The sequence below is a fragment of the Zalophus californianus genome, chromosome 6 (genome assembly GCF_009762305.2).
Source record: "Zalophus californianus isolate mZalCal1 chromosome 6, mZalCal1.pri.v2, whole genome shotgun sequence".
NCBI classification, from domain to species: Eukaryota; Metazoa; Chordata; class Mammalia; order Carnivora; family Otariidae; genus Zalophus; species Zalophus californianus.
This window is the reverse complement of record NC_045600.1, coordinates 36,045,653-36,072,620: the sequence shown is the minus strand read 5'-3', so window position 1 is coordinate 36,072,620 and position 26,968 is coordinate 36,045,653. Positions and strand designations below refer to the sequence as shown.

The 26,968-nt window shown below is 42.9% G+C and overlaps 1 protein-coding gene across 1 annotated transcript in view; it reads left to right on the top strand.

The window, feature by feature from the left end:
* The window catches only part of SYNE2 (spectrin repeat containing nuclear envelope protein 2), a 313,984-nt gene that overhangs the window by 263,881 nt on the left and 23,135 nt on the right, over positions 1–26,968 (top strand). The window contains 5 exon segments of the mRNA XM_035727838.1: positions 1,721–1,846; positions 7,365–7,520; positions 9,822–9,980; positions 11,053–11,219; positions 26,238–26,400. Of these exon segments, the coding sequence (XP_035583731.1) occupies positions 1,721–1,846; positions 7,365–7,520; positions 9,822–9,980; positions 11,053–11,219; positions 26,238–26,400 (771 nt within the window).

The window sequence follows — 26,968 nt, the reverse complement described above, 5'->3', positions numbered from 1 at the left end:
AAGCCTAGTTGTGTTCCATGGGCCATTCTATATACAAAGCTAATGTTCCACATGTGGTCTGTCCTTGGGCATAGTATATGAAAATAAACACAGTGATACTTCCTCTTCTATCATCAGAGAATGTGCCTTTCCACATAAGCACATGTAAGAATTTCCCGAATAACTTATTATATTTTTAAGAACCAAAATGTTTTATTCTGAGTCATTGTTGGGAAAAGAATTATTTTGTTATCCTAAAATATACTGAGATGTTCTTAAGGACTCTGAGCTGCTTTGAACCTAAGGCCCTACACAGCTATGCTCTCTGAGTAATTTTGTGGTTCTTAGTGTTTTTCTTTTATTTTCTTCTCTACACATTATTTAAAGCGGCCTATGCTTAATTTTTGTTTCTCTGAGCATACTTACTCCTTATAAGTCCACTTTCCTTCCTGATCTGTTGTGTGTGTACCAAATCCAGATAACCAACCTTCTCAAGAGATAGTTTTGGTTTTTGTTTTTTTGAGTAAAGAATAAGTATGTGCTGAGTTAGGACCTGAACATCTCTCCTATGAATAAAGTATCTGAATTTTATTTGGTATATGGGCTATGTGAAATTCATTAACTAGCAAGTATTTGTCAAGCATTTTGCCCTGGTTGTAAAACATTGTGGTAAAGGTAGCTAATGGTTTGGAGGGAGAACTAAGGACTCAGTTTTTTCCTCTCTCCACTTTCCTCTTGGTTGTGTTCCAGAGACTTTATGTTGCTAGACAAGTGACTTCCTCTTCTGTGAATTCTGTGTTACTGTAGAATAGGGCCAACCCAGGCGTGTTTAGGTATAAGCTGTACTGAGGAATAAGATAGTGTTTGACTTCATGTTTGTCTACTTCAGTAACCTCAGGACTAGAAATTTATCCCAATGAATCCATTATAAATATTCTGGAAATGCAGGCAACTTTTTTCTCCATAATAGAAGGTTAAAGGAAGAGAGATGGTGTGAAAGAATGGCATTGCGGGGGTGAGGGCGGGGGCTGGACTGCATCCTCAGATCGACCCTTGACTGGTCTGCTTCTGACCACATGTCCTTGGCCAGTTTTGTCTGAGCCTCAGTTTTCACATTTTAAAATGTGAAGCCCTGTGTGTCTCCTAAGATTATTATAATTACAACGAGATAATGAAGTTGAGAAGGCTTTTTGTAAACTGTAAAGTGCTCTAAGCAGAAGGTGGCAATCTCAGTGGTGAGAAATGTCGAGTGAAGTTTCACTGTGAAAGGGTCCCTGAAGCCAGGCTAACTTCAAGAAAGAGAGAGCAGAGGCATGACATGAGACAAGAAGACAAGAAAAGTGGTTGAGTGCTTTTGCTTTATGCTGCTGTTATAGTGTGTGCCCAAGACTGTCAATGTTAAAAATTAATCCTTAATAGTAGCCTTTTAAATGTGAACTCCCCCCCCCAATTGTGAACTTTCCCAAAACTGAAATAGGAATAAGATTAGATAGATAGAGGATATAGGGAAGGAAGAAGAAATATTTCAAAGCAAAAGCCAGTCAACTCAATAGTTGAGTCACACATAAAGCTGCACCAGAGATATTCTGCTTTTAGACCAGGCTGCTCAAGACAAGGAACTGGGTTTCTGCGTGATTTACAAAAACACATTTATTGGAGTGGATTAAATGAGTTATTCTGTTTCTACAATTCATTCTTAAAAAACAAAGTACTTACCAATTTTAATACTGTTTTCAAATAGACCTGGGACCAGTGTGAAAAGAAAATCAAGGAGTTGAAAAGCAGGCTGCAAGTTTTAAAGGCACAAAGTAGAGATCCTCTTCCAGAACTTCATGAGGACCTCCACAGAGAAAAAGAGCTGATTAAGGTATTGAAAGCCGTGAAGGGGTGTTCAAGATAATCACTTACTGCTTTTGAGAGAAGTTGAAGTGTTTGTTTGCCTTTCTATTCTGTGTTGAAACTGTTTCCATGTTCAGTCAGAAAACATTTTGCCTATCTTCTGTCAAAAAAAAAAAAAAAATCCTTGTTTCCAAAGCAATTGGAATGGATGCTCTTTGAGATCCATGTGTGAATATGAGAAAGACTTGCAGAAATCCTTCTTAGGAATTGGGGGAGGAGAGTTCTCCAGGTCCTCTTTATTTCTCTCCTCTGTAATATAACATGTGCCCTTTGAGATTACACTGAAACCTGTTCCCTTAACAAATGACCTTGTGTTTGAAAAGAGAGTAAAGTATTACTATAGAATTTATTTTTTTAGAAGCCAAGCGGTTGGACTTTTTGCTCAACTATAACATTTTTATAAAACCTTCCAAACTATATTCTGCCTAGTTGATACAACACTAGCAATTATTCCTGGGTATTTTAGGCCTTTGCTGAAGATTATTGCAGAAGAATGGATAGGAGTTTGGACCGGTAAAATTCACAGGTCAGGGACAGCTCACCTGTCTTCCTATCTGCAGGTTTGATGTTTAAAAAACATCCAGAGTCAAATGGAATGATCTTTTATTTTGATCAGGAATCAAATTGAAAAAATTAGGAAGAAATGAGTATTCTTATCCTTCAAGCTATGCTGGAAGTTAGTATGCTTCAGTCTGCATCTTTTTTCTTCTTTGTAAAAATATTCCAACATGCAAAAAATTTCCAACATAACAAATAATATGACAAACTGCCATGAAACTCTCACCCAGCTGAAAAAATAAAACATTTCAAATACAGTTGACACGCCCTACATAATCCTCAATGTGCTTCCCCTCCCCAGAGGGACCCACAACCCTGAACGAAGCGTTTTATCATTCACGTGCACTTCTTTATAGTTTTCCTACATGCGCGTGTAGCTCTCAGTGAAGTAGAGAAGTATTACTTTTGTTTTTCAACTTTATATAAGCAGCACCATTACTCCGTACTAAAGTCATACAGATACATTCCTACATTTTCAAGTTTTGTTTTGTACATTTACATCCTTATTCATTTAAGAATTGATTTTTGCATATGTTTTGAGGTAAAGATCCAATTTTTAATTTACTCATAATGGAAAATCACATGGATGACCATTGTACTGCTGCCCATTCTCCAGTGTCAAATATCAAGTTGCCATATATGTGGGATTTTTTTCTTGGGGCTCTATTCTGTTGATTTGCTTACCTCAGCCTTTATATCAAATTATCTTGATTACTGAGCTTTTTTTAAATAACAAATCCTCATTTCAGGCATGATGTGTACTCCTACTTTGTTCTCCCACATGCGTATGGATGTCCTTGGGTCTTTGATCTTCCACATTTAGAGGCAGTTTGTCAAACTAGGAGAAGTCCTGATAAGAGTTTTAGTGGAATAGTATCAAATTTATAGATACATTGGGGAAAACGAACATCTTTTTGATACTGAATACTCCTGTTCCTGCAGATGGCATGTTTCTCTCCTTTTAGTCATGTTCAATAATGATGTATAATTTTCTTTATGTAGTACTATACATCTTTTGTTAGATTTCTTTCTTGGCATGTTATTTTTGACACTATTGAAAATACTTTTTCTAATTATATTTTCTTTTCATCACTGGTGCCTAGAAATAATAATTTTTGGTTGATATTATATTCAGTCATCTTGCAAAAATCTTTTGTTAATTCCAATAATTTTCATAATCTTTTAGGTGTCTATGTAGACAGTCACCATCTGTGAAAAATGACTCTTCTTTTGTTTCTTCTTTTCTTTCTATATTGTTTTTTCCTGTTCTTTCTATACTGGTCAGTACCTCCAGAACATTTTTTAGTATAATTGATAGGTGGCTCCTTCATGTCATTCCTGATTTTAAAGAGATTCTGACATTTTACCACTAAATATGGTATTTGCTGATGATGGCTTTATTAAGTTAAGAAAATTCGTACCTATCCCTAATTTTCAACATTTTTATGATCTCTACATCTTTAGTAGATCTAGATGTCAGGGACAGTGGAGAAAATTTGGAATCATACTCTCAGTTGACACATAGAGTTTCCTTCCATAAAGTCTAGAAACCAGTGCAGAGTGTGAACTGTAAACTCCTAAGAAGGCATAGTATTTCCCAAGTGTCACACTCTTCAGCTTCCACAGCCTCAGTGTTCTATCTCTCAGTGAAAAAATCAGGAAGAGAGACCAAGAGCATTGAGTTCATTGATCCCATGACCATATTCCAAAAAGAACTTAAGTAACCCGAATCCTGTCTAGGAGAGTGTTTATCACCCCTGAGTCACTTGGGAGAGATACACCAACCATTTGACCATCTGAGCTTTACTCTCCTCCTCAGAAGATGACATTCTCATTACATCTAAGTTGACATATGGACTAGCACTTCATTACATACTAGCTTTTCACTGTTAACAAAATTGGTCTAGTGGACATCTGTGTTTATAAGACCTGTCAAATGATTGAGCTCGGGGGACAGTTTTATTTTTAAAATAATTTTTCAGTTAGTAATATTGTCACATGGTTCAAAATCCAGAAAGTGCAAAAGGCATACATGAAAATTCTTTCTCCATTGGTTCCTCTCCACCAGAGCAGTCAGTGTTACCAGTTTGTTTTTGTGTGTGTTTTTTAATCTAATTGTTTTATTCCAAGCCAGCAATTTTTCTAGCATCCTTCAAAGAAGGGTCTTTTCTTTTTTCACCACTGATTTATGAGTCCTTCTTTAGCATGTATTAAATTCTAATTCAGGCAGTCAACAAATATTTTTTAAAGATTTATTTATTTTGGGGGGAGGGGTAGAGGGAGAGGCTCTTAAGCAGACTCAGCGCTGAGGGTGGAGCCCAATGTGGGGCTCGATCCCCAGACCCTGAGATCATGACCTGAGCTGAAACCAAGAGCCAGTCGCTCAACCGACTGAGCCACCCGGGGGCCCCAGTGTTACCCATTTGTTGTGTATTCTTCCAAAGATAGTCTGTGCATATACAGGCCAGTATTTATATAGCTACACATTTATTTTTTGGTCCTGTTTTTACCCAAATGGTAAGGTGAAAAATGGGACTTGACAACCCACCCTGGTAACTGAGGGCACAGGCAGAGGTTTTAATGCCACCATGCTGTGTCCGAGTCCAGTCAAGGACTGTGCAGCTTCACTTCACGTGGTCAAACAACTGATGAGTCTGAGAAAGCTCCTCTGAGGAATTACCTTTGTGTCTGAGATCTGAAAGCGTAAGTAGGAATTAACTAAAATATATTTGTGGAAGCATCAGGGTGAAATAAAGAAATACAAATTTAAATAATAACTAATCATTATATATTTCAAAGCTGTCTAAACATATATATCCATATATATAAAACATATATCTATATAGATATATAAAACATATATCTATATAGATATAGATATAGATATAAAACTCCGGAAAGTATGTGGAGATAGTCATTCCTCTTAAAATGTAATTTGGCAATATTTATTAAGAATTATAAAAATGTCCATATTCGGGACGCCTGGGTGGCCCATGCAGTTAAATGTCTGCCTTTGGCTCAGGTCATGTGGGATCAAGTCCCACATGGGGCTCCTTGCTCAGCAGGGAGCCTACTTCTCCCTCTGCCTGCCGCACCCCCTGCTTGTGCTTGCTTGCTGTGTCTCTCTTCCTCTGTCTCTCTGACAAATAAATAAAATCTTTAAAAAAAAAAAAGTCCATATTCAAAAGTTCTACACCTGTTATATTTATCCTTTCAGTCATAGGAAGAAACCAAGTATCCAAACCAAATCAATTTAAACCCGGCTATGGAAAACAGAAACAGGCCTCCCTACTGTGCAGGCAGCTGAGCCTACACTGGTGAGCAGGGCCTTGGACAGGCTGAGCTTCCCTGCCACCAGACCGGGGAATGCTGCATGAAACTCAGCTGTCTTGGGAGTCTCTAATTTTAAGTCAGTGAGTGGCTCCCCTCCACCTGTGAGTCGTCCCCTTTATATTCTGTAGCCAGTGAAAGTGTTCCACACAGAATCTGCTCTCATCCACTCTACTAGAATCATGAGGGTAAAACTAGGTAACAAGAGTATAAAGTGGGGGATGCCTGGGTGGCTTAGTCGGTTAAGCGGCTGCCTTCGGTTCCGGCCATGATCCCAGGGTCCTGGGATCAAGTCCCACATCAGGCTCCTTCCTCAGCGGGGAGCCTGCTTCTCCCTCTGCCTGCCACTCTCCCTGCTTGTGCTCTCTCTCTCTCACAAATAAATAAATAAAATCTTTAAAAATTAAAAAAAAGTATAAAGTGATGATTTTTCTTCTGATAAAGGTATCTCTGAATCTCCATGCAACCTTGAAAGAGAATTCCCTGGGCCATTTTACTGAGTGGAAATTTTTGTCAGCAAGTTACATGATCATGTCAGTATAGCTTTTAGAACTCTGAAAACCAGTCAGAATTAACACACTTTTATTGTTGCCACCCCGAAGAGTCTTCTTTCTGTCGCAATAGGCAGGTATGAACGGAGATCCTTAAAATGTGCCAAAGAATGAAGAACTGTGAGCACAGTAAGAATCTGGAAGACTTTTGAGTACTCGTTCCAGCACTTTCCTGTTGTAAAAGCAATTTTCTCAAGTCCTAGAAATCAGAAAGTTTAAATCTGACACATTTTAAATAACAATGGTTTCCATGACCAGAGAGATTTTCTGCTAACCAAGTTCTGCCAGTTATTAGGGAAGAATTTATTTTTTTCTTCCGTTATACTCATTCTTTTTGAAACTTAACCAAAATAATCCCCTTTGAACAGAAGCTGTTGTTAGGATTGCCACAGTAGCAACAATGCATTTCTTAGGGGGGTTTTGTTTGTTTGTTTTAAGATGGAAAATCACACCTTATACAACATTTCTTTAACACAGTTTCAATTAAAAGTGGGGGCGGGTAGGGCTCTGGGGTGTCTCAGTCCTTAGGCCTCTGCCTTTGGCTCAGGTCATGGCCCCAGGGTCCTGGGATCGAGCTCCCCATCGGGCTCGCCACTTAGTGGGAAGCCTGCCTCTCTCTCTCCCACTCCCCCCTGCTTGTGTTCCCTCTCTTGCTGTGTCTTTCTCTGTCAAGTAAATAAATAAAAATTTTTTTAAAAAGTGTGTGTGTGTGTGTGTGTGTGTGTGTGAGATTGTTGCTAGACTCCAAAAATAATTTCTTCTCAATATAGGTAAAGACCTACATGTTTTTAAAACAGAACTAATTATGTAAAATGAACTACCTGAGGAAATGAAAATAAAGGTGGAAAAGTTTTCTTTTGAGAAAAAGGTGGTGAAGAACGAGCAGCGGCTGCCCTGGGCTGTTTCTCGTTCGTAAGGTCCTGCCCCGCCTCCCCTTCCCCCCGCCCCTCCCCCAGAGTCCAATCAAAGGATTAGCCTACAGGTTTGGAAACAACAGCAGCTTGAGTTGGAGTGATTCCACAACCCCCCCCTTGTGTTTAAATGCAGGAATTAGAGAAGTCTTTGGGCAACTGGACTCAGAACTTGAAAGAACTTCACACAATGAAGACCGACTTAACCCAGCACATTCTTGTGGAGGACGTGATGGTTTTGGAAGAGCAAACAGAGCATTTGCACAGACAATGGGAGGATCTCTGCTTAAGAGTAAGTCAGTTAACTGCAGGGCATGGCTGTTCTGGAGTTTATTGAAATGTCTCTGAAGGCCAGACAAAGTAGAAAGGGGCTTAATTTCATTGAACCGGAGGCCCTTTGCAGTTGGAGCCCGGGCTTGCTGCTGTCCCTTTAGAAGGCAGCACCATGGGGTAACAGATCTGACCCTTTGTTTCTCCAGGGCTCAGTGCTGGTACTTTGTACACTTTTAATGAGCTTTTTAAAAACTCACCTTAAATAGGGGCGGGGGGGGGGAATTGCGATTTTGAGCAGCTGTGAGCACTCAGCTCTCTGTTGTGTAGATGACAAGTTCCCATCGGGATATCAGAATCAGCACTTCAGCAGAGAGGTCTCCTCTGGCCTTAGGGCAGTATCTCTCTGGGCCCAACAAACAGCAGGCGTCCTTAGTGCCCCGCACAGGGTGTTTTATCTGAGAACTCTGTTCTCGAGCAATCCGATGTTTCTTTCAAGTAGCTGGCTTTTTTCCCAAAACTCTAAAAGAAAGGATCAACAGCTCCACTTAGTATCTCAGTGGATCCCTTCTACTTATTAAAAATGAGATCGTGGTTATAGTCCGATACAGTACATGTTTGTGACAGGAGGGAACCAAAAGGTTCAAATAGATCTTTGTTTCAAGAACATAGAATTTTAAGAAAAATGAATTCCTTAATCTCATTTTTGTGAATTAAGAGGGATTTAAAAGTTGACTTTTTTTAACACTTTTGGGTGCATTTTAATAAAGTAAAATCATTTTTCCTTCTTGGTTTTAGTATTTAATATTCATAATGAACTGTAATTTTAAATGTCCTCTTAGAATTTTTATTCATATTTTATGTAAAAGAAAATATTTAGGCTATGTGAAAAGTATCCTAGAACGAAGGCAGAAGCGGAGACTGGGGCCCAGATGTTCCTAATTGTTACCATTAGGAAACCAATCAGAATGACGCTGTGCAAAATGCCAGGATTTTCAAAAGCTAAGATAAATAGATGCCCTGAGGAATGGAAACACAAAACTTGTTTTTTTAGGGCTAGTTCTGAACACATTTGGCTGGGTGGATGTACAAGCCTTAGGTATTTTTGCCTTACTCTGAAAAGATCACTTTGTTTCCTTGTCCAGAGCAGGAAAGCCTCGGGGAGTTGCACCTTAGTTTCCCCATCTGTAAAGTAGGGGGTTAAAACTTTATCAAAACTCTTTTAACTCTAAGATTTTAAAGATTTTTAAGAGCTGAGAATAATTTTGTCCATTTAGAAAGGCTGATTTGCATTCTTAAATTTATATTTAAGTTGTCAATTTGAACCTTTTAAGGAGGGAAGAGCCTTTGTGGAAGCCAGCTTAGGGGTTGCTGATGCATAATGGGGTATTGGGTATTTGGGATCAGCCTGCTTACTACAGACTAGTAATTGGTTCCATTTCCATAGTTTCCATCTAAAGCCATAGTGCATAATGGGAAGATAGATTAAATGAGTGATATGCATTTGTTTTTTATTTTATTTTGCTTTATTTTTGAAATCTACCACTAAAATATTGAAATAACTTCAATTTTGTAGTCCATTTGCATTACAAATGTTAGATTTATGTTGTGATCTAGATTACAGTTTTTAAGTTAAATAGGCAGGACATTGGTCTTAAATAGGAATAAGGACTTGAAGGGTGCCTGGGTGGCTCAGTTGTTACGCGTCTGCCTTCAGCTCAGGTCATGATCTCAGGGTCCTGGGATCGAGCCCCACATCAGGCTCCCCGCTCAGCGGGAAGCCTGCTTCTCCCTCTTCCACTCCCCCTGCTTGTGTTCTCTCTCTCCCTGTGTCTCTGTCAAATAAATAAATAAAATCTTTAAAAAAAAAGGACTTGATCATGTTTAAACAAAAAGATTTGGGTCATAAAACTGTAAATGAGCATGTAGCAAGCCATCAGTAAATGTATGTTGAAAGAACAAAGATCAGAAGAAATTTGGGTGATGTTTAATGTATTTCACCTTCCCTGTTTCTAATTTTTAATATAACCTGGTAATAATAGATATGCATTGGATAAAACTGAATTCTTTCGGTCAGTTACACTTCAGACACAATCTTTATTTTGTTGCTTTTTATGGCACTTATCCAAAGGTGTAACTATTGATGTTGAACCCTAGGTAACTATTTACCTAATACCCTAGGTATTAGGTAAATAGTGATTTAAGTCTGTAGGGTTATTGATGAAAATGAATGAAATTCATAGTCTTTTTAATGGGGGGGAAGGAATAGGAAATGCTTTCCTACCTGCCTGTATTCAGCTGCCCAACACATTTTCATTTCCAGGTGTCTATACGCAAACAGGAGATTGAGGACAGACTCAATTCATGGATTGTGTTCAATGAAAAAAATAAAGAGTTGTGCACATGGCTGGTGCAGATGGAAAACAAAGTTCTACAGACAGCAGATATTAGTATTGAAGAAATGATTGAGAAGTTACAGAAGGTAAGCAGGAGTACCCCGATGGTTGCACTTAAAGACTACCACGGAATTCCCCGCTCTCGCTCACGGGCTCAAAGTGGCATAATGTTATAGATCGATTTCTAATAACATTGCAGAAATACGAGGAGCCTTTCTCACTTTCTTTATTACTTTTCAGAGAAAAGCTGGTAAGTGAGGATTCCAGAGAGATGGGAAGTGTGGGACCATTCCGGGGGGGGGGGGGGGGCGGGGCGCACGTTGCTTGCTGTGCTTTATCGCGGGTGGTCTGCCCAGAGCAGGGGCTCTCGTCAGCTTAAGCATCAGTTCACACCTCCTGCGACTTAACGGCTTCCGGTGGCTACTGTGAAGGAGCTCTCCTCGCCAAAGGGGAGGGGCCGGCAGCAACTGGGTTTATAAATCTGAAATGGCCACCAGGTGCCACAGGGAAGGGCAAAAAGAGCATTTGGGGCGCCTGCATGGATCAGTCGATTGAGCATCTGCCTTCGGCTCAGAGAGCATGATCCCAGTGTTCTGGGATCGGGCCCTGCGTTGGGCTCCCTGCCAAGCAGGGGAGTCCACTTCTCCCTCTCCCTCTCCCCCTGCTCATGTGCTCTCTCTTGCTCTCTCTCTCTCAAATAAATAAGTAAAATCTTAAAAGGGGGGGGTGCATTCTTGGTGCAGTCATCCAAAAGGGCACTTAGTGATGATACAGGTTAATTTAGTTATACTCTGTTGTCCTCGGTGACCCAAGTAGGTTAGATTAGAACAAATCTGGGAGGGGAAACCAGGGCTACTGGATTAAGAAAGTAACTACTGGGGGCACCTGGGTAGCATTTGACTCTTGATCTCAGGGCATGGAGCCTACTTAAAAAAAAATAAAATAAAATAAAATAACTGCTGCCTTACACATTACACATGTGCCAAGTGGGCGTTGTTTGACTCGTTAGCTCCTCACTGACGAGTTGCATTAATGGGTGTGAAGTTTTTGATTTTTTTTTTTTTTTTTTAATTTCAAGAGGCAGCTGTATGCTTGTGACTGACGAAGAAATGAGTTTTCAGTAGTAACTGAGGCTTTGTATTTTGGTGCCTTTGTCAGGACTGCATAGAAGAAATAAACTTGTTCAGTGAAAACAAGTTACAGTTAAAGCAGATGGGTGACCAGTTGATGGAGGCCAGCAACAAGGCAAGAGCAGCTGAGATCGAGGACAAGCTCCACAGAGTCAGTGACCACTGGCAGCACCTCTTTGACGTCATTGGATCGAGGTGAGAAATGGCCTATGAGTTACTCTTATTCCCCAGGTACAGCGGTTACTACACAATACTGAATTCGATCCACAGTATTAATATAGATCTAGAAACTGAGCTCAAGCTCTCAAAACTGAGCTCAGTCTTGCTCAAAGGCAGTCCAGCAGTTTTATAAGCTTAGAAAGGCAAAATTTGGTAAAAAAATGAGTGGAAATTCTTATTTCAACATTTTAGGAAGATTATAGTATATCACGCTTTAGTATTTTTTTTTCTTTAGCTTAAAATTTCACATGAAGCTAGGTTTAAATGAGAGTTGGAAATTTAGAGAAGAGATCCTTGAGGAGGTACTATTTAGAGGTTTTAGCTCTGCTTTAGGATTTGCATGTCCCCCAAATGAAATCCTGCCTGCCTGTTCCTGCTTGTATGTGGCAAATGCAAGTAGGTCAGGACACGGGCCTGATTTCTAGATGCTAGTCCCCGACTGCCTGCCCCCACTGCAGGGGTTTGGCACACTCGAGGCAGGGGTCCTCCACAAGTGTGTGCTCAGCATGCCAGGCCCCGCTGGGCATCTGGTCCTAAGATGTGGACTTAAGAGACATGTCTGTGGCCACAAATCAAAGCTAAATTCTCTAGTGCAGTCTTATCAGAAATAAGACTGGTAATTTTATCTCCCCTCACAAATTAATGAAGATGATGCCCTCCAAAGCGTTTAAGGGCCTTTTGTCTTCAAATTCTCTCTCCAAAGACAGACCCCAACCAAAGCGTTTTTCACGTGCAACCTGACATATGAAAAAATGGTCACTCAGCTCTGGGACCACCCATGCAGCTTTGTGTTTATACCGGCTGAGTGAGTCTTTCACATAACAGTGTGTTTAGGTGTTTTGAACACACATATAAAGCAGAATATACAGGAGAACCTGTAAGGAGAATGAAGAATTAGGGAGGAATGAAAATAAGATACCCTTAATAATTTGGCATTTATTTCCTTGACCTCATTGTTACTGTAAACTATAAGTGAACCTGGTTCAATCAGCAAGGGCGCCAGGTTAAGTGCTATGAGAATTTACAGACAGGAAGTAAGATGAGTCAATTACATTAATGGGAGCAGCTATAAAGCCAACTGGTTTGAGAGCTCAGCGCTCGTCTTTCTGGAGTGGGGGTGGGGATTAGGAAGAGCCTTACAGAAGAGGGGTGTTACCAGATGGTCCTGAGTAAGAGGTTGGGATCCTTGAACATTACTGGTGGCAGATTGTTGTGAGCAAAAAGGTACAGAGATGGGGCACCTGGGTGGCTCAAGTCGGTTAAGTGTCTGCCTTCAGCTCAGGTCATGATCCCAGGGTCCTGGGATCAGACCCCTCCCCCTCCCTCTGCCCCTCCCCCTGCTCATGCTCTCATGTTCTCTCTCAAATAAATAAGTAAAATCTTTTTTAAAAAAAGTACAGAGATAGAGCAGCATGGAAGTCTTTCAGGAAATGACAAGAAGCTCCACTGGTTCAAATATAGGAGATGAAGCTAGAGAGGTAGGTTTAAGCTAAAGCTTAAAAGACCTTCAATCTCAACTGAAGACTTGGCCTCTTAAATAAAGTCTGAGTCATTCATGGTTCTTTAGCAGTCGAAGGCCTGCTAAAGACGAATATTAGGGTGATTTGGCTGGCAGTGTAGGCTGGGCTGAATTTGACTTTGTGCCAGTTGAAAAAGAAAATCTGTAGAAATCCATGGCAGTAACCCAAATAAGGATTAAGAGCACAGGTTTTGAGCATGTCCTGACTTCTCACTTACTTATGGTAGAAACTTGAGTAGTATCTAATCTTTCTAAGCCTCAGTTTCCAAATCTGCAAAAAGTGTCTAACAGCACTGCTTACATCAGAGGCTGCTGTGAGGCTGGATGGCGGGTGTCTCACGTGCGGCACAGGATCAGTGTGTGGAAGCCAGCATTTACTGAGTGGCTATTATCACTGTTTTTCCCTAGTAAGACTCGAAGACAAAGTACCATGTTTGTTGAATGGGAGAGGATTTCCTCAATTGTGTCTAATACTGAGCAGTCTTTCCTCCATGAGACCAGTGTCTTCAACCTTCTTATTTCCAGTGCTTAGAACAGTGCCTCAGATACCTGTTGAAATGAACATTCCAGTGCATAAGAATGTGATCATTTCTGTTGGGTAAATTGTGTCTAGTATGTCTTTGTTGACATTGTCTTTAAGTCCTAAGTCGTCTTGGGCACCTGGTGATTGAGGGTATGATGACATCAGACCTGTTTATGGATCATTCAGGAGCAGGGTCTAGATTATGCTTCCTGAAGACTAGAGTGACAGTCTATTCTTAATCATTCATGCTTTGGTTCTATAACTCTGGAGTTTAATAGGCTCTTTCCTTTCCTCCCTTCTCTCTGGCTGCCTGTCTTCAGCCAATTCCTTGGTGGGAAAGAGATAAAACAGCAAGTGAAATTTCATTAGTCTTCTTGGAAGGAGCAATTGGCAAAGTAAGGAGTTGAAATAATGGCAAATATATTGGCTACCAGCTGTATTCTTGACCGTGTGCTTAAAAAGTATGATTTCACTTAATCTTGTTTGTAATTCTGAAAGGTAGATACCATTATCCCATTTTATAGATACAGAAACTGAGACACTGAAGATAAGTAACTTGCCCGTAGTTACATAGCCAGCATGTGAGGCCACCAGGATTTCAACCCATAGTTGTGTTGCTTCCCTGCTACCCCAGACTCTTCTGGTTTGTAATGAGGAGAGCAAATGAGAGTCTAATCCCTTCAAAACTGAAGGACTGGGAACAGAGTAACTTATCTTAAAGCAAAGACCAGGTGAGACAGATGGCTGAGAGCCTAAGAAACTCCAAGTTGAGTTTCCCCTTCAGGTGAATTTGTGGATTGAGGCAGCAAGCTGGGACCTGCCATAAATCAGGCTCATGTAGAATTAGCTCCTTGTCTCACCTCTGACACTGATTTCCTGCTGGGCCCTACACAAAGGCATCATCACTGGGGAAGGGGGTGAGGGGCCCAGGCTGCAGAATTTAGATTTGAGCAGTGCCAAGCAGAACCTATAGTCCTGCAGGATGCACGGGCCATTAGCCCACAGAATTCTGGACACCATTTAACCTTTTCTCTCTTGCTCACCGTATTCTGCTGCTTCACTCCTATAGCAGGGGCAACATTTCATAAGTAAGATTTGGAGGGAGACCCTACATAGGTACCCAGCCTCATGACTTCAGGATTTTTTAACTACAGACATTTAACTTCAGAGTTTAGAATGGTGTTTAAAAGTCTATGATCTCAGTAAGTCAGGTTTAATTCACTGGGAAAAAAAATTTTTTTTAAGGCCTGTTGTTTTGGGTATGTTCTCAGCAAAATAGAGGTAAATTTCAAAAGACGGTAGAACCATTTCAAGTAGTAGGCTTCCCTATGGGATGGATAGGGGAGGAAATTGGTGTTGTTTTGGAAGTCAGGTTACTTGTATAAATCTTTCATTCTTGCAACAATCCTGCAAGGTCAGTATCCTCTATTTTACCGAGAGGCACACTGCGGGTCAGAGAGGGTAAATAACTGACCCCAGGGCAGAGGCGATTCTGCACAGGGTGGGGATGAAACCAGGGTCTGTCTGTCATGCCGCACCATGCATCAAAAGAGCACTGGGCTCCTTTGAGATCTGGCCTTTTAGAGGTAGTTTGTTAGAATTTTTCTAAAATGTAGATCTCTGTGTGGAATTTATTGTCTCCTCCAGAGTAGTGGTTCTCAAACTTAAACATGCATCAGAATCCCTAGAGGGCTCATGAAAACCTGGGCTGCTGGACCCCACCGTCAGAGCTTCTGATTCTGCAGGTCTGGGTGGGGCCAAGAATGAGCATTTCTCACAAGTGCCCAGGTATTGCCAGCAGTGCTGGTCAGGGGGACAGAGAGCTAGAGTGAGCAGCAGGGCAAAGTGACACGGTGCTGCACCAAAAGTCAGAGCCCCTGGACCTGCCACCTACTATGAACAAGTCTTGTGACCTCTGTGAGCCCCGATCTCCTTGTTGATAAACTATGCACCAGAGCCTGGCAGAGAAAGCTCAGGACAGCGATGGGTCTGTCCATCCACATCCACTGTCAACCTCTGGTGCAGTTCAGTGTGGTTATATGGTAATAGAGGAGGAGAAAGCAAGCTCAGACCCAAACCACTGTTCTTTCTCTCCTTGTAAAGTGTTCTTCAGCTTCTATAAAATTGTTAAAGCAGAGAACCCGAGGGCTACATCTCCCAAAATAACCAACTCCTCAGAGAAGGGAGCAGGGGAGCCTAAGTCAGTCTTAATGCTGATTCCTCACATAAGGTTACATAGGCCCTGTTGTAGACATCAAAATTCACAGAACTGGCTCTCCATCAGAATTGCTGCAGGAGCTTTTAGCAGTCCTTGTGGGCCCTTGGGCAGCTTCTTATACTTGTAACATCTGAACTCTTTTTTTTTCTTTTTAAGAGTTTATTTATTTGACAGGGAGAGAGAGACTGCGAGAGAGGGAATACAAGCAGGGGGAGAGGGAGAGGGAGAAGCAGGCTTCCCGTGGAGCAGGGAGCCCCATGCGGGGCTCGATCCCAGGACCCTGGGATCATGACCTGAGCCGAAGGCAGACGCCCAACGACTGAGCCACCCAGGCGCCCCAGAACATCTAAACTCTTATAAAGCATGCTATTCGTGGACACCTGGGTGGCTCAGTTCGTTAAGTGGCTACCTTCGGCTCAGGTCATGATCTCAGGGTCCTGGGATCGAGCCCCACGTTGGGCTCCCTGCTCAGTGGGAGGCCTGCTTCTCCCATTCCTCTGCCTGCCACTCTCCCTGCTTGTGCTCTCTCTCTCTCTCTCTGTCAAATAAGTAAATAAAATATTAAAAAAAAAAAACATGTTATTTAATCAACAGAAAGGCCATTTGTTTTTTTTGAGGGGGTTATTTGGTTTTTTGGAGGGTTTTTTTTTTTTTTTAAGATTTTATTTATTTATTTATTTTTTTTTAAGATTTTATTTATTTATTTGACAGAGAGAGACACAGCGAGAGAGGGAACACAAGCAGGGGGAGTGGGAGAGGGAGAAGCAGGCTTCCCGCGGAGCAGGGAGCCCGATGCGGGGCTCGATCCCAGGACCCTGGGATCATGACCTGAGCCGAAGGCAGACGCTTAACGACTGAGCCACCCAGGTGCCCCAATTTTATTTATTTTTAGAGAGTGAGTTGGGGGAGAAACAGAGGGAGAGGGATAAACAGACTCCACACTGAGTGCAGAGCCCGACTCAGGGCTCGATCCCACAACCCTGAGATCATGACCTGAGCCAAAACCAAGAGTTGGATGCCCAACCAACTGAGCCTTCCAGGCCCCCAGAAAGGCCATTTGAAGCACTATATATTTTTTGGTGAATGGTGTGATTATTCCAGAACCCCATCTGATTTGATGACCAGAAAATTATGTACTAACTATGCTTATTTGACATATTTAACTTTTTTTTTTAATTGTAGCTATTAAGGGCACCAGGCTTGGCTCATTAGGTAGAGCATGCAACTCTTGATTTCGGGGTTGTAAGTTCAAGCCCCACATTGGGTGCAGAGATTCCTTAAAATCCTTTAAGGGGTGCCTGGGTGGTTTAGTCACTTGAGCTGCTGACTCTTATTTTGGCTCAGGTCATGATCTCAGGGTTGTGGGATCGAGCCCCACGTTGCCGGGCTCTGTGTTCAACGCGGAGCCTGCTGGTCCCTCTCCCTTTGCTCCTTCCCCTGCTCACGTTTGTGTGCTCTCTCTCTCAACTAAATAAAATCTTGTTTAAAAAAAAAGTCTTTTTTTTTTTTTTTTAGGATTTATTTATTTATTTGACAGAGAGAGGAGCACAAGTAGGCAGAGCGGCAGGCAGAGGGAGAGGGAGAAGCAGGCTCCCTGCTCGGCGGGAAGCCTGCTTCTCCCTCTCCCTCTCCCCCTGCTTGTGTTCCCTCTCTTGCTCTCTCTCTCTGTGTCAAATAAATAAATAAAATCTTTAAAAAAAATTTTGTTTAAAATTATTAAAGCTATTAGCTCCTCCTTCCCCATGTTTTCTTAGATAGTATCTTTGAAAGCGGACCCAGCGAAATGTGAATGCAGGAGAGACCACTAAAGAAGCTTTCAGAACTACCAGCATGTGCGACCCTCTATTTTGGAGGTAGCTAGGCTGCCTATTAGTGGGAACGCTTTGGGCGCAGGATGTTGGATGAGGGACAAAAGATGCCAGGTTGACTTGCTTCAGCCAACACAGACCAAAGCTCTGAGAACAGGGTCCTGCCCCCGTGCCTCCCCAGTACCCTGCCCTCAGTGGGACTCATGCCAGAAGAAGACTCAATCTGACACGTCTCACCTGTGTCTACTTTGATTTCAGAAACTCCCTGTGTAGACTAGATAGTTGAACTCCCAAAAAATCCATCTACTTTTGTTTCTCAGGACCCCTCCCCCATTTCATTATTCAAAGCCTTTGCTTCGTCCTATGTAGCAGGAGCCCTGTGGCCATAAGTCAGTCTCTGTCTTTGGTAAGTCACTCTGGCTGGTTGTGAAGCCTCTTCAAAGACATGGGGCCGAGGGAAGTGGAGGCTCTTTTTAAAAAGACTCTTTCTAGCAGGATGTGTGAATGATCTGGTCAGAGCTGTCAATGCGTAAAGCAGATGGGACAGCTAAGTGGAAAGACATACCCCAGAATGTTTACAGTGGGTATCTTTTGGTGTTGGCATCGATGATTGTAATTTTCTTTTTGCTCATCTGTATTTTCTGATGTTCATTACAGAAAAAGGAACATGGTTTTGTTTTGTTTTTTTCTTTAAAAAAATGTCATCAGTGTTTTTACCTTTCGCCTTCATTTCTCTTGACGGTAGAGACTTGGCACCATTGGGTCAGTGTTTGAAGGAGGGACTTACTCAGACATGCTCCCATATATGATCCGTCCCTGTGTAGACTAGATAGTTGTCTTACTGCCGGAAGGATCAAGTCCATGAAAAGAAACTTTTTAACCAAGCATAATTTTCACATTTCACCTACCAATGTGAAAAGCCCACCTATTGTATAATAGTAGCAATTAAACTGTTGTCGTTTAAGCTCAGCAGTTACTACCATGGCAACTGTGTGTTGGGATTGTTTTTCTCTCCCTTGCAGAATGGGCAGGGAGATGTGTGCCTTTTTAAATTGATAAAGTTTTTCATTGCTCTCTGTTTATCTGTATTTTCTCAAGGTTAGTTTGGGAGACCAAACAATGCTGCTAGTCATAGAGTTGACTTGCTGTGGCCTGATCCAGTAGGACTGGAAGGATTTAGAGATTTTAGCGCGGGAAGAGCCAGATGTGGGATCGGCCTCCCCACTTCCATTTTCCTTCCGATCAGCCTGATCATTGCACCTCTGGAGCATGGGGCCACTGCTCCTGGACCCTGCAGAAATGCTTTTTTGAGGGTTGGGGAGTTTCCTTGAGGAGACTGCAGCCCCACCAGTGCATTCGGGGGCAGGCGGCATCCAGCAGCACCAGCAGGTCCAGTGTACTCGGCTTTGGGGCCCATATTTAGCAGGACCCAGGGACAGCTGAGCATGTGGGCACAAGTTAGATGTTGCATTTGGAGAGAGCTGTTTCCAAATCTGCACTCCCTAATTTCACTGGTCCAGAACATGCTCTCTCTCTTTCAAGGTAAGGATGTAATAATTACTAAATGTTGGGCTTTTGGGACCCGTGAGAAATGATTGATATTGTCGAGTCTTAAAATAAGGCTGAGAGTGAGCCTAAAAGGGACTGGACACAAACCAAGGGTGCTCTGGTAAACAGCCACTTGGGCTCTCTTAGAGAAACCAACGTTAGGGATATGGAGAAATTTTCAGAGACATTATGGTAAACCCTGGGAGGAGTTAACAAGGAAAATGGCAAAAATTCTTCCCCTGCAAAGTCTTGAACGCTATTTGTACTATAAGATAGATTTTTTTGCAAAAAGCAGAGGAATGGACTCGGTGAACTCTCTGCCTTACCTAAACCAGGATGCACAGGGCAAAAAAGGCAGGGCAGAAACCCCAGCCCCACCCCCAGAAATTTCTTCTTCAGGAAGACCTGAAGAAGGCATTCCTGTTGGACTCAGGGGCTTCCAATTTTGCCAGTTTTTTCAAACCTGAAACAGAAATTTGATTTGAAGAGGACAGAAATCCTCTTTTCTGTGCCCCAAATCTAAATGTTTCTTCCCTCCGTTTACAGCACTTCATAAATAACCCATAGCCAAGATAACACTGTGACTTTCTTCCCAGCATTGCAATCCTGTAGCGTCAGAACAAAGACTGTGTGTGTGTGTGTGTGTGTGTGTGTGTGTGCGCGCGTGTGTGCGCGCGCGTGCTCAAGAGAGGAAGGAGTGGAGATATTTGTTTATTGGAAGGGAGAAAACAGAGATTAAAACATGCAGTGAGCGGAGAGGCCGATCGGTCCCTTCCCCGGGGCACTGCTTTGTGGCCGCGAGCCTGCGGGAGGGCAGCTGCTGGGGAGGATGCTGAGCCGGGGGATGGAGCTGCCCGCCGCCGCCGGGGGAGGGGCCGCTTCGGCCTGGGAGGTGGAGGTGCAGCCGGGAACTTGGAGCTTCCGCTAACCAGGAGGAATGGTTTTTTCTCATCAACAGTAAGTGCCATTTCAGCCATCAGCTCAGCATATGGCCGAGGGGCAGCTGCCTTGTCTGTGTGTCTCACTCTCTCGCTCCCTCGTGTTGGTTACAATAGGAGTGACCGACGAGATGGTGGCTGTGTGTGATCAGCCATCAGGGGGATGGGTGCTCTCCCTGTGTCCTCTCGCCTGTGGTGTCTGCAGTCAGCCTTTGACAAGCCGGGGAGAGAGGTGATGATGCTGAGTGGAAAATGGAAGTCCTCCGGCGAATAAATGCTTCAAAGAGGCGATTAGCTCAAATGTCTTGTGATGTCCATGCCCCCCACATCAGGGCTTCAAGATCTTGGAGCAATTGATTACCTTACTATAAAGCTGTTTAGTCATTTAAAAAGATGCAAGTGTACAGAATCTGTACAGTGTTTTTAGCAACTTCAGCTGCCCCACAGGTTTGCGTATTGTTTGTTTGTTTCAGCATAAATTCAGATACTTCCACCATCTGTTGTCCTTAGTATTTTTTTAAGTTATGCTGTCCACATTGGCATGGGATTTTTTTTAATTTATGATGATCTAAGGTCTTTGTAGTTTAACTGTAGACCCTTTAGCATGTAGAGAAGAGGAGTGAAATGTAAATTATTCCATAGAAATGAATTTGGTATTAAAAGCCTCCATCACACATTGTAAGACTTAGTTCTGATACACAGAATGATATTAATAGGACTTGATTTTGTTTTGGAGGGAGAGCGGGGTTCATAAGTATTCTATTCTGATCTATCGCTATTAAAATAAAACTTTATTCACCTTAATTATTTTCTGCATTTCTACCCATAATCCCTGCAAAAGATCTTCTAATTTGTAGCTACTCTTAGCAAAAGTTCTTCTTTTGTTTGGTTTCATATAAAAATGCTTTAGTTCTATCCAGGTCTTCCACTAATCCACCCAGGTGAAAAACTTCCCCGTTGCACCTAAAAATGTTGTTTTTCCAGTCCTCAGAATTAGAATTCAACTCAGGAAATCACACTTATTTTTTCCTGGAGAAATAGGACTTATTGAAATATATGTGTGAGCAATGTTGTTGAGTGCACTGGGGTAAAAAACATGGGTAAGTGCAGAGATAGGGAGCTCCGTAAACAAACGGTCCCTGGGGTTGATGTAACGCAGTATTGCGATTGCTTCCCTGTGCCAGAAGGCTGGATTCTGAAGGGCTTTCCTCGTGTCCCAACATTAACTCAAGATTTGAATTTTTCCAAGAGCGATATTAACAAGGCCTGACATGGAGGTCGGTTGCCTGTGTTGGCAAATGACACATCCTTCCTGGCCTGGGAAAGGTGATAATTAGATTACAGTATCTGTACGGAAGAGAATGATACAGACTCCACCAAACAGCTGATGGTTCCTAGAGCAAGTTGTAACATAATTATCTGAAAAAAATGTTTTAAATCACCATGCAGTTTTGGATATTATGCCTTCTGTCAGAGGTTGGGACCTAGAAGGAGGTTAAATCCTGATTAGATGAATCTTTTGTAGCTTTTTGGCAACTTCTTCTTTTCTTTTCCTCCTACCTTCCCTTCCTCTTTAATGTGCCCTAAGAGTAGGTGTGATTTGTGTGCTTGTTTTTCAGTATTTCACTTGCCCTGTAGGGAACCAAGGTATAGCAGCATGTAGGGCTTGTAATGTGGCAGCAAATTGTTTTGTGGCAAACGGCTTGGAGGTGCTCTGACCTTTACCTCTTTCTTTTAATATATAATACAGCCATGTCTTTTATGAAAACAAATTTGAAGGTATGAGTGAACATCATTTATTCTTTCAAAAGATATTTATTGAGCACCTCCTATATTGTATTATAATGTTGAAATTCAATCTAAATTACATCATGAGCTCTATGGGAAAAATAAGACCTATATTTCAGTTATCTCTTGAATCCTTGGGACTCTGCACAGGATCCAAGACAAAGCACATGGTTAAATGCTTATCGAAAAGAATTATGGAGGGGCAAATGCGGGCCCCCAAAGGATAGTACTTGGTGGACGGGCTTCTATGCTCCCCAGTGTATCCCAGAACCATGAGACTGGACTTCTGATCATAGTCCCCAACAGCAACAAAAACCATCCTGTGCCTGATACTAGCTAATGTATGTGCAGGTTTATACAAGTTGCCATGAGGAAAGGGCTTATGAACAGCAGCTCTGGACCCGAATGCCCAGGTTGGAATCCTGCCTCTGCCATTTAATGATCGGTGACTGGGGCAGGTTATTTGATCCCTGTGCCACGGTTACCTCACCTATTGAATGGGGATGCCAACAGTACTGATCTCATAGCATTGCTGGGAGGATTAAATGCATTGCTAACAAATAAAACACCATGGGCCTGGCACAGGTAGATGTCAGCAAGTTCTGTAGTTGTTCCATGTAGTCATAAAGTTTGTGAATTAGAAAGCATACCCGGTGTAGACACTTAAAAAGAATGGAATAGCAGTAGAAAATCTAATATTTTATTCCCATACTCCGTTGGCTTGTCTTAAGCACTCCATTTCAAACACCACTGGCCTGCAGTATCATAGTCCTGGGGAAGCCAAGTAAGTTCTTCCCCCCTGCTCCATACTCCCCTCCCCCCCACCCTGCTTATTGCACACCTCACCCTGGGATGACCAGGATTCACGATCACTGTATCCCTGTGTTTGCACCCAGGTTCTTTTGTCTCTTGTTAGCTCCTGTCATTTAAAGTTACATTTCTGCTCTTTTCTTTTTAAAATAAAGAGGCTGGGATACTTAGGATGGAGTAGGGTCAGGTGCCCAATAGAGGGGGTGGGCAGGAGAGCTGTGCAGGGGCCACCAGGCCCAAGCCCCTCTCCCCCACCTCTTGGAAGCTCTTAGGGCTGGGCTGCTTCTCCAGCCAGAGCCTTCCTGAAGGGCAGCCCCTTGCAAACTGCCTGAAAGACTCCTTGTCCTATAGGGCCTGGGGTTACCAGCTCCTCTGGCATTGTCTGGAGTGTCCTTTCTGGTCCCCAGGCAGTCAGGGTGGCAAGATATCGGGGTGAGGAGGATGTACCGCTAAAGCCTCTAAAGCCACAGGAACAAAGGCAGGATCTAGGTTACAGCTGCATCCAGGCCTGGCCCCAGATTCTGTTACTTCCTTTTTAATAAATCATCTTGTGGCTTTGAAGGGAGCTCCTTGTGGTGTTTGCAGTAAGACTGTAATTTGGAAAAACTTAGCGCCATGAAAATCATCTCGATCGTGGTTTCTGGGCATTGATCTCTGTTAGGCACTATGCCAAATACATTTCATGTGTTTATATCTCATTCAACCTTCTCAGGCACCCAGGGAGGGAAGGGATAACTAGTGTTGACACAGTTTTTCATATGAGCTTAAACAGAGCCACGATTCAAACCCAGGCCCTGCCCACTAAGTCTGTGCTCTTTACCACCAGACTCCACAGCCTCCTCCCAGGCCTCCCCCACCTCATAGCAGAGTGGGGAATAAATATTTATGAAAGGACTTTGTAAGGTCCTGTGCCTTATAAATGAGTTGTTACTGTAGCATCATAGAATCCCAGTTGGCAGTAATAAGAGCTAGTAGTATACTGAGTGCTTACTCTCTACCAAAGACTTTACACACATGCTTTTGTTTCGGTCTCATGACTACCTGCAAAGTGGATAATTTTGCAGCTAACAAGGAAACTGGGAATCAGGAAAGTTAGGCTCCTTGCAGGAGTGCACAGCTCATGGATGGTACAGTGGGACTTAGAGCCAGGTCTGTTCACTTCCAGAACTCTGGCCTTAACTTCACCCAGATATTACCACCTCCCTGAAGCTTGAGGGACCTCAGAAGCCTACTAGAGTTGAGGATGCTGAAGTAAAAGGATTTTCCCTAAATCCTAAAACTAGCTGTTAATAGAGCTAGAGCTAAAAGTCCCCAGGGTTGACTTGGTTGATGGGAGGAGGCAAAAAATAAAAAATAAGTAAAAATTAAAACACACACAAATCTGTGGTCTACTTAAATAATAGCATGTCGTGGAAGTGTTCATACACATTCATTCTGCAACAAATGTTTGTCAATACCTCCTGCCCACCAGGCAGAGTGGGGGTGCTGTGCATGCAGAAGCAGCAAGCCCCGTGCAGCCTGGCTAGCGCGGATGCTGTCGTGATGGGTGCACGGTGCATGAGGGATGTGGACACAACACAGGGCAGGAGGTCCTGGGTGCTGCAGGAGCATGTGGGCCGGGGGCCCCCAGTGTCTTTTGTGAGCAGTGGTAGACGCTCCAGGAGAAGGGAAGGCGGGGGGGGGGGGGGGCACTGAATGCTTGATGACCTGAAAAAGCGTGTTTGAACTGGTATGTTGAGGTAGGGTGAGGACCATGGAAGCTTTTGAGTGTCAATGGATCAGACTTACCATCTAGAATGTGCCTTTGGGCCACAGAACCACAACTGGACAAGGGCCGGGGGGCCGGGATGGTGGTTGGGAGCTGTTCACAGGCAGTCCAGGAAGAGATGATGCTAACAGGCAATGCAGCACACTCTGGCGAGTTGGAGCCAGTGCCTCAGTTTCTCTTTCTAGTGCTGCAGGATGGAGTTCTGACAGCACCTTGTTACATGAATATTGATAGGTAGGAACTTTGCATTGTGGCTATTGTTCCAAATCTCTGGAATTCACTAAGCATCCCACAGATCAGGGTGCTGGGTGGCTCAGTCATTTAAGCATCCAACTCTCAGTTTCCACTCAGGTTATGATCTCATGGGTCGTGAGATGGAGCCTTGTGTTGGGCTCCATGCTCAGCAGGGAGTCTGCTTGAAAATTCTCTCCCTCTGCCCCTCCCCGCACTAGCATTCTCACTCACTTTCTCTCTCTCTCTCTCTCAAATAAATAAATAAATTTTAAAAAATCCCAGAGATCACCAGAACAAGCCCTCACTCACTTTAGGACTTCCATGAAGGCAGTTTATAGAAGGTTTTTTGTTTTGTTTTTTGTTTTTCAAGATCTACATAAAGATTATTTTCCTAGCAGCTGTGTCATTTCCCCCTGACAGTACGTTGATGTGCCAGTGGGCTCACCAAGTATACTGACGCAATGTGTGTGAGTTCAGATCTGCTCCACACATATGTGTTAGTTCAAATCTGCTCCACACTGTGTAAGAGGCAGATGATTTAGGACTACGCTTGTAGATTATCTTTGCCCTATTCCCCACCACACTACCTCCTCCCCTTTTGGCTAATACAGCTGTCCCCTAATGGGCTCGGTGTATGTGTAAGGTTCCCTCAACCCCTTAGACTGGACATGGTGGGCTTTAGCTCATGTTCTGTGCTTGCTCAAGAAGAGAGTCCCATGAGAAGCATCATAGGCCAGATACCACCAAATGAGCCAAGCAGGTAATATCTTTAAACCATCAGGGAAAATCCCTGTCCGCTGCAATCTCAGGTATACCCAAGAAAGAAACTGGATAGAAATCAAGTGTGGCTATTTTATTTTATTATTATTTTTAAAGATTTTATTTATTTATTTTAGAGAGAGCGCACGCGTGCATGCGGGGTAAGGGGCAAAGGCAGAGAATCTTTTTTTTTTTTCTTAAGATTTTATTTATTTATTTGACAGAGAGGGACACAGCGAGAGAGGGAACACAAGCAGGCGGAATGGGAGAGGGAGAAGCAGGCTTCCCGCCGAGCAGGGAGCCCGATGCGGGGCTCGATCCCAGGACCCTGGGATCATGACCTGAGCCGAAGGCAGGCGCTTAACGACTGAGCCACCCAGGTGGCCAAAGGCAGAGAATCTTAAGCAGACTCCACAGTGAGCATGGAGCCTAACAAGGGGTTCAATCCCACAACCAAGATCTTGACCTGAGCTGAAACCAAGAGTCAGACACCCAACCAGCTGAGCCACCCAGGCGCCCCAAGTGTGGTTATTTTAACCTCAAGAGAATGAAATGGCATCTCCTCTTTGCTCTGGAGCCCTAGAAAGATATACTAGGTCTCAGGGGCATCCCACTTTGGGAATGATAGGACTTCATATTTGTGTGGGTAGATTAACTCTTAGCCTGTCTAAAAATCAACCAGACCAGCAATTGTTTTTGTTTTTTTTTAAAGATTTTATTTATTTATTTGACAGAGAGATACAGCGACAGAGGGAGTGGGGGAGGGAGAAGTAGGCTTCACGCAGAGCAGGGAGCCCGATGTGGGGCTCCATCCCAGGACCCTGGGATCATGACCTGAGCCGGAGGCAGATGCTTAACCGACTGAGCCGCCCAGGTGCCCCTAGACCAGCAATTTTGTTAAGTGTCACATATTCTGTGAAAACTCTGTGATGTGAGAGCTGTTCTCTCTCTATATATAAAATCAATAACCAACATAAGTTGTTTTTTACACTGTTAACACCTTTGTTGGCACATTCTTGTCACCACTAAATGTTGGGCTTTGGCTTTTTTTTACCTCTTTTTTTCCTGCAAATATATTTAGGGTGAAGAAGCTGAAGGAGACCTTTGCTTTTATTCAGCAGTTAGACAAAAACATGAGCAACCTTCGTACCTGGCTGGCTCGAATCGAGTCAGAGCTTTCTAAGCCTGTCGTCTATGACGTCTGTGATGATCAAGAGATCCAGAAGAGGCTCGCCGAGCAGCAGGTAAGGACAGAAGGCTTTTATAAGAGTATAGGTGTCTGTGATATCTGCTAACTCCAACCTTCCCCATATTGGCTGTGTCTTTTAGCATGTTCACATTTCATAATATTGGTTCATTTTTTTCCAGAGAAAACTGACCACCTATCCACGTTCTTGTACGTGTGAGACCATCTCTTGGCGTGCCCGTCTTCTGCCCCATTCACACATCTCTTTGTGAAATGCTTTGAATAATGTTTGAGATGTAGGTCTTAGTCTTAGTGGTAAATAAGGTGTTTTGCTTATGTATTTTTAAACCTGGATCTTTGTTTTAGAATATAGTTTTAGAAGGCAATGAATTGAAAGAAAAATAAATTTTCTAACGAAGGAAAGTTTTCATGGGACAATAGATCATCTGATAGAGCTTCCAACAAAAAAAAAGTGGGGGGGGGGATTGTAAAAAGGAAGTTGCTTAGGCCAATAGCATAGGAAACTCCTCTTGCAGTGCTCTGTGCATTTCTCCCATCGGTTATGCACCCTCTGAGCCGACCCTGGAAACTCCACAGCATGAAACCACTGAGTCCCACCAGTGTTA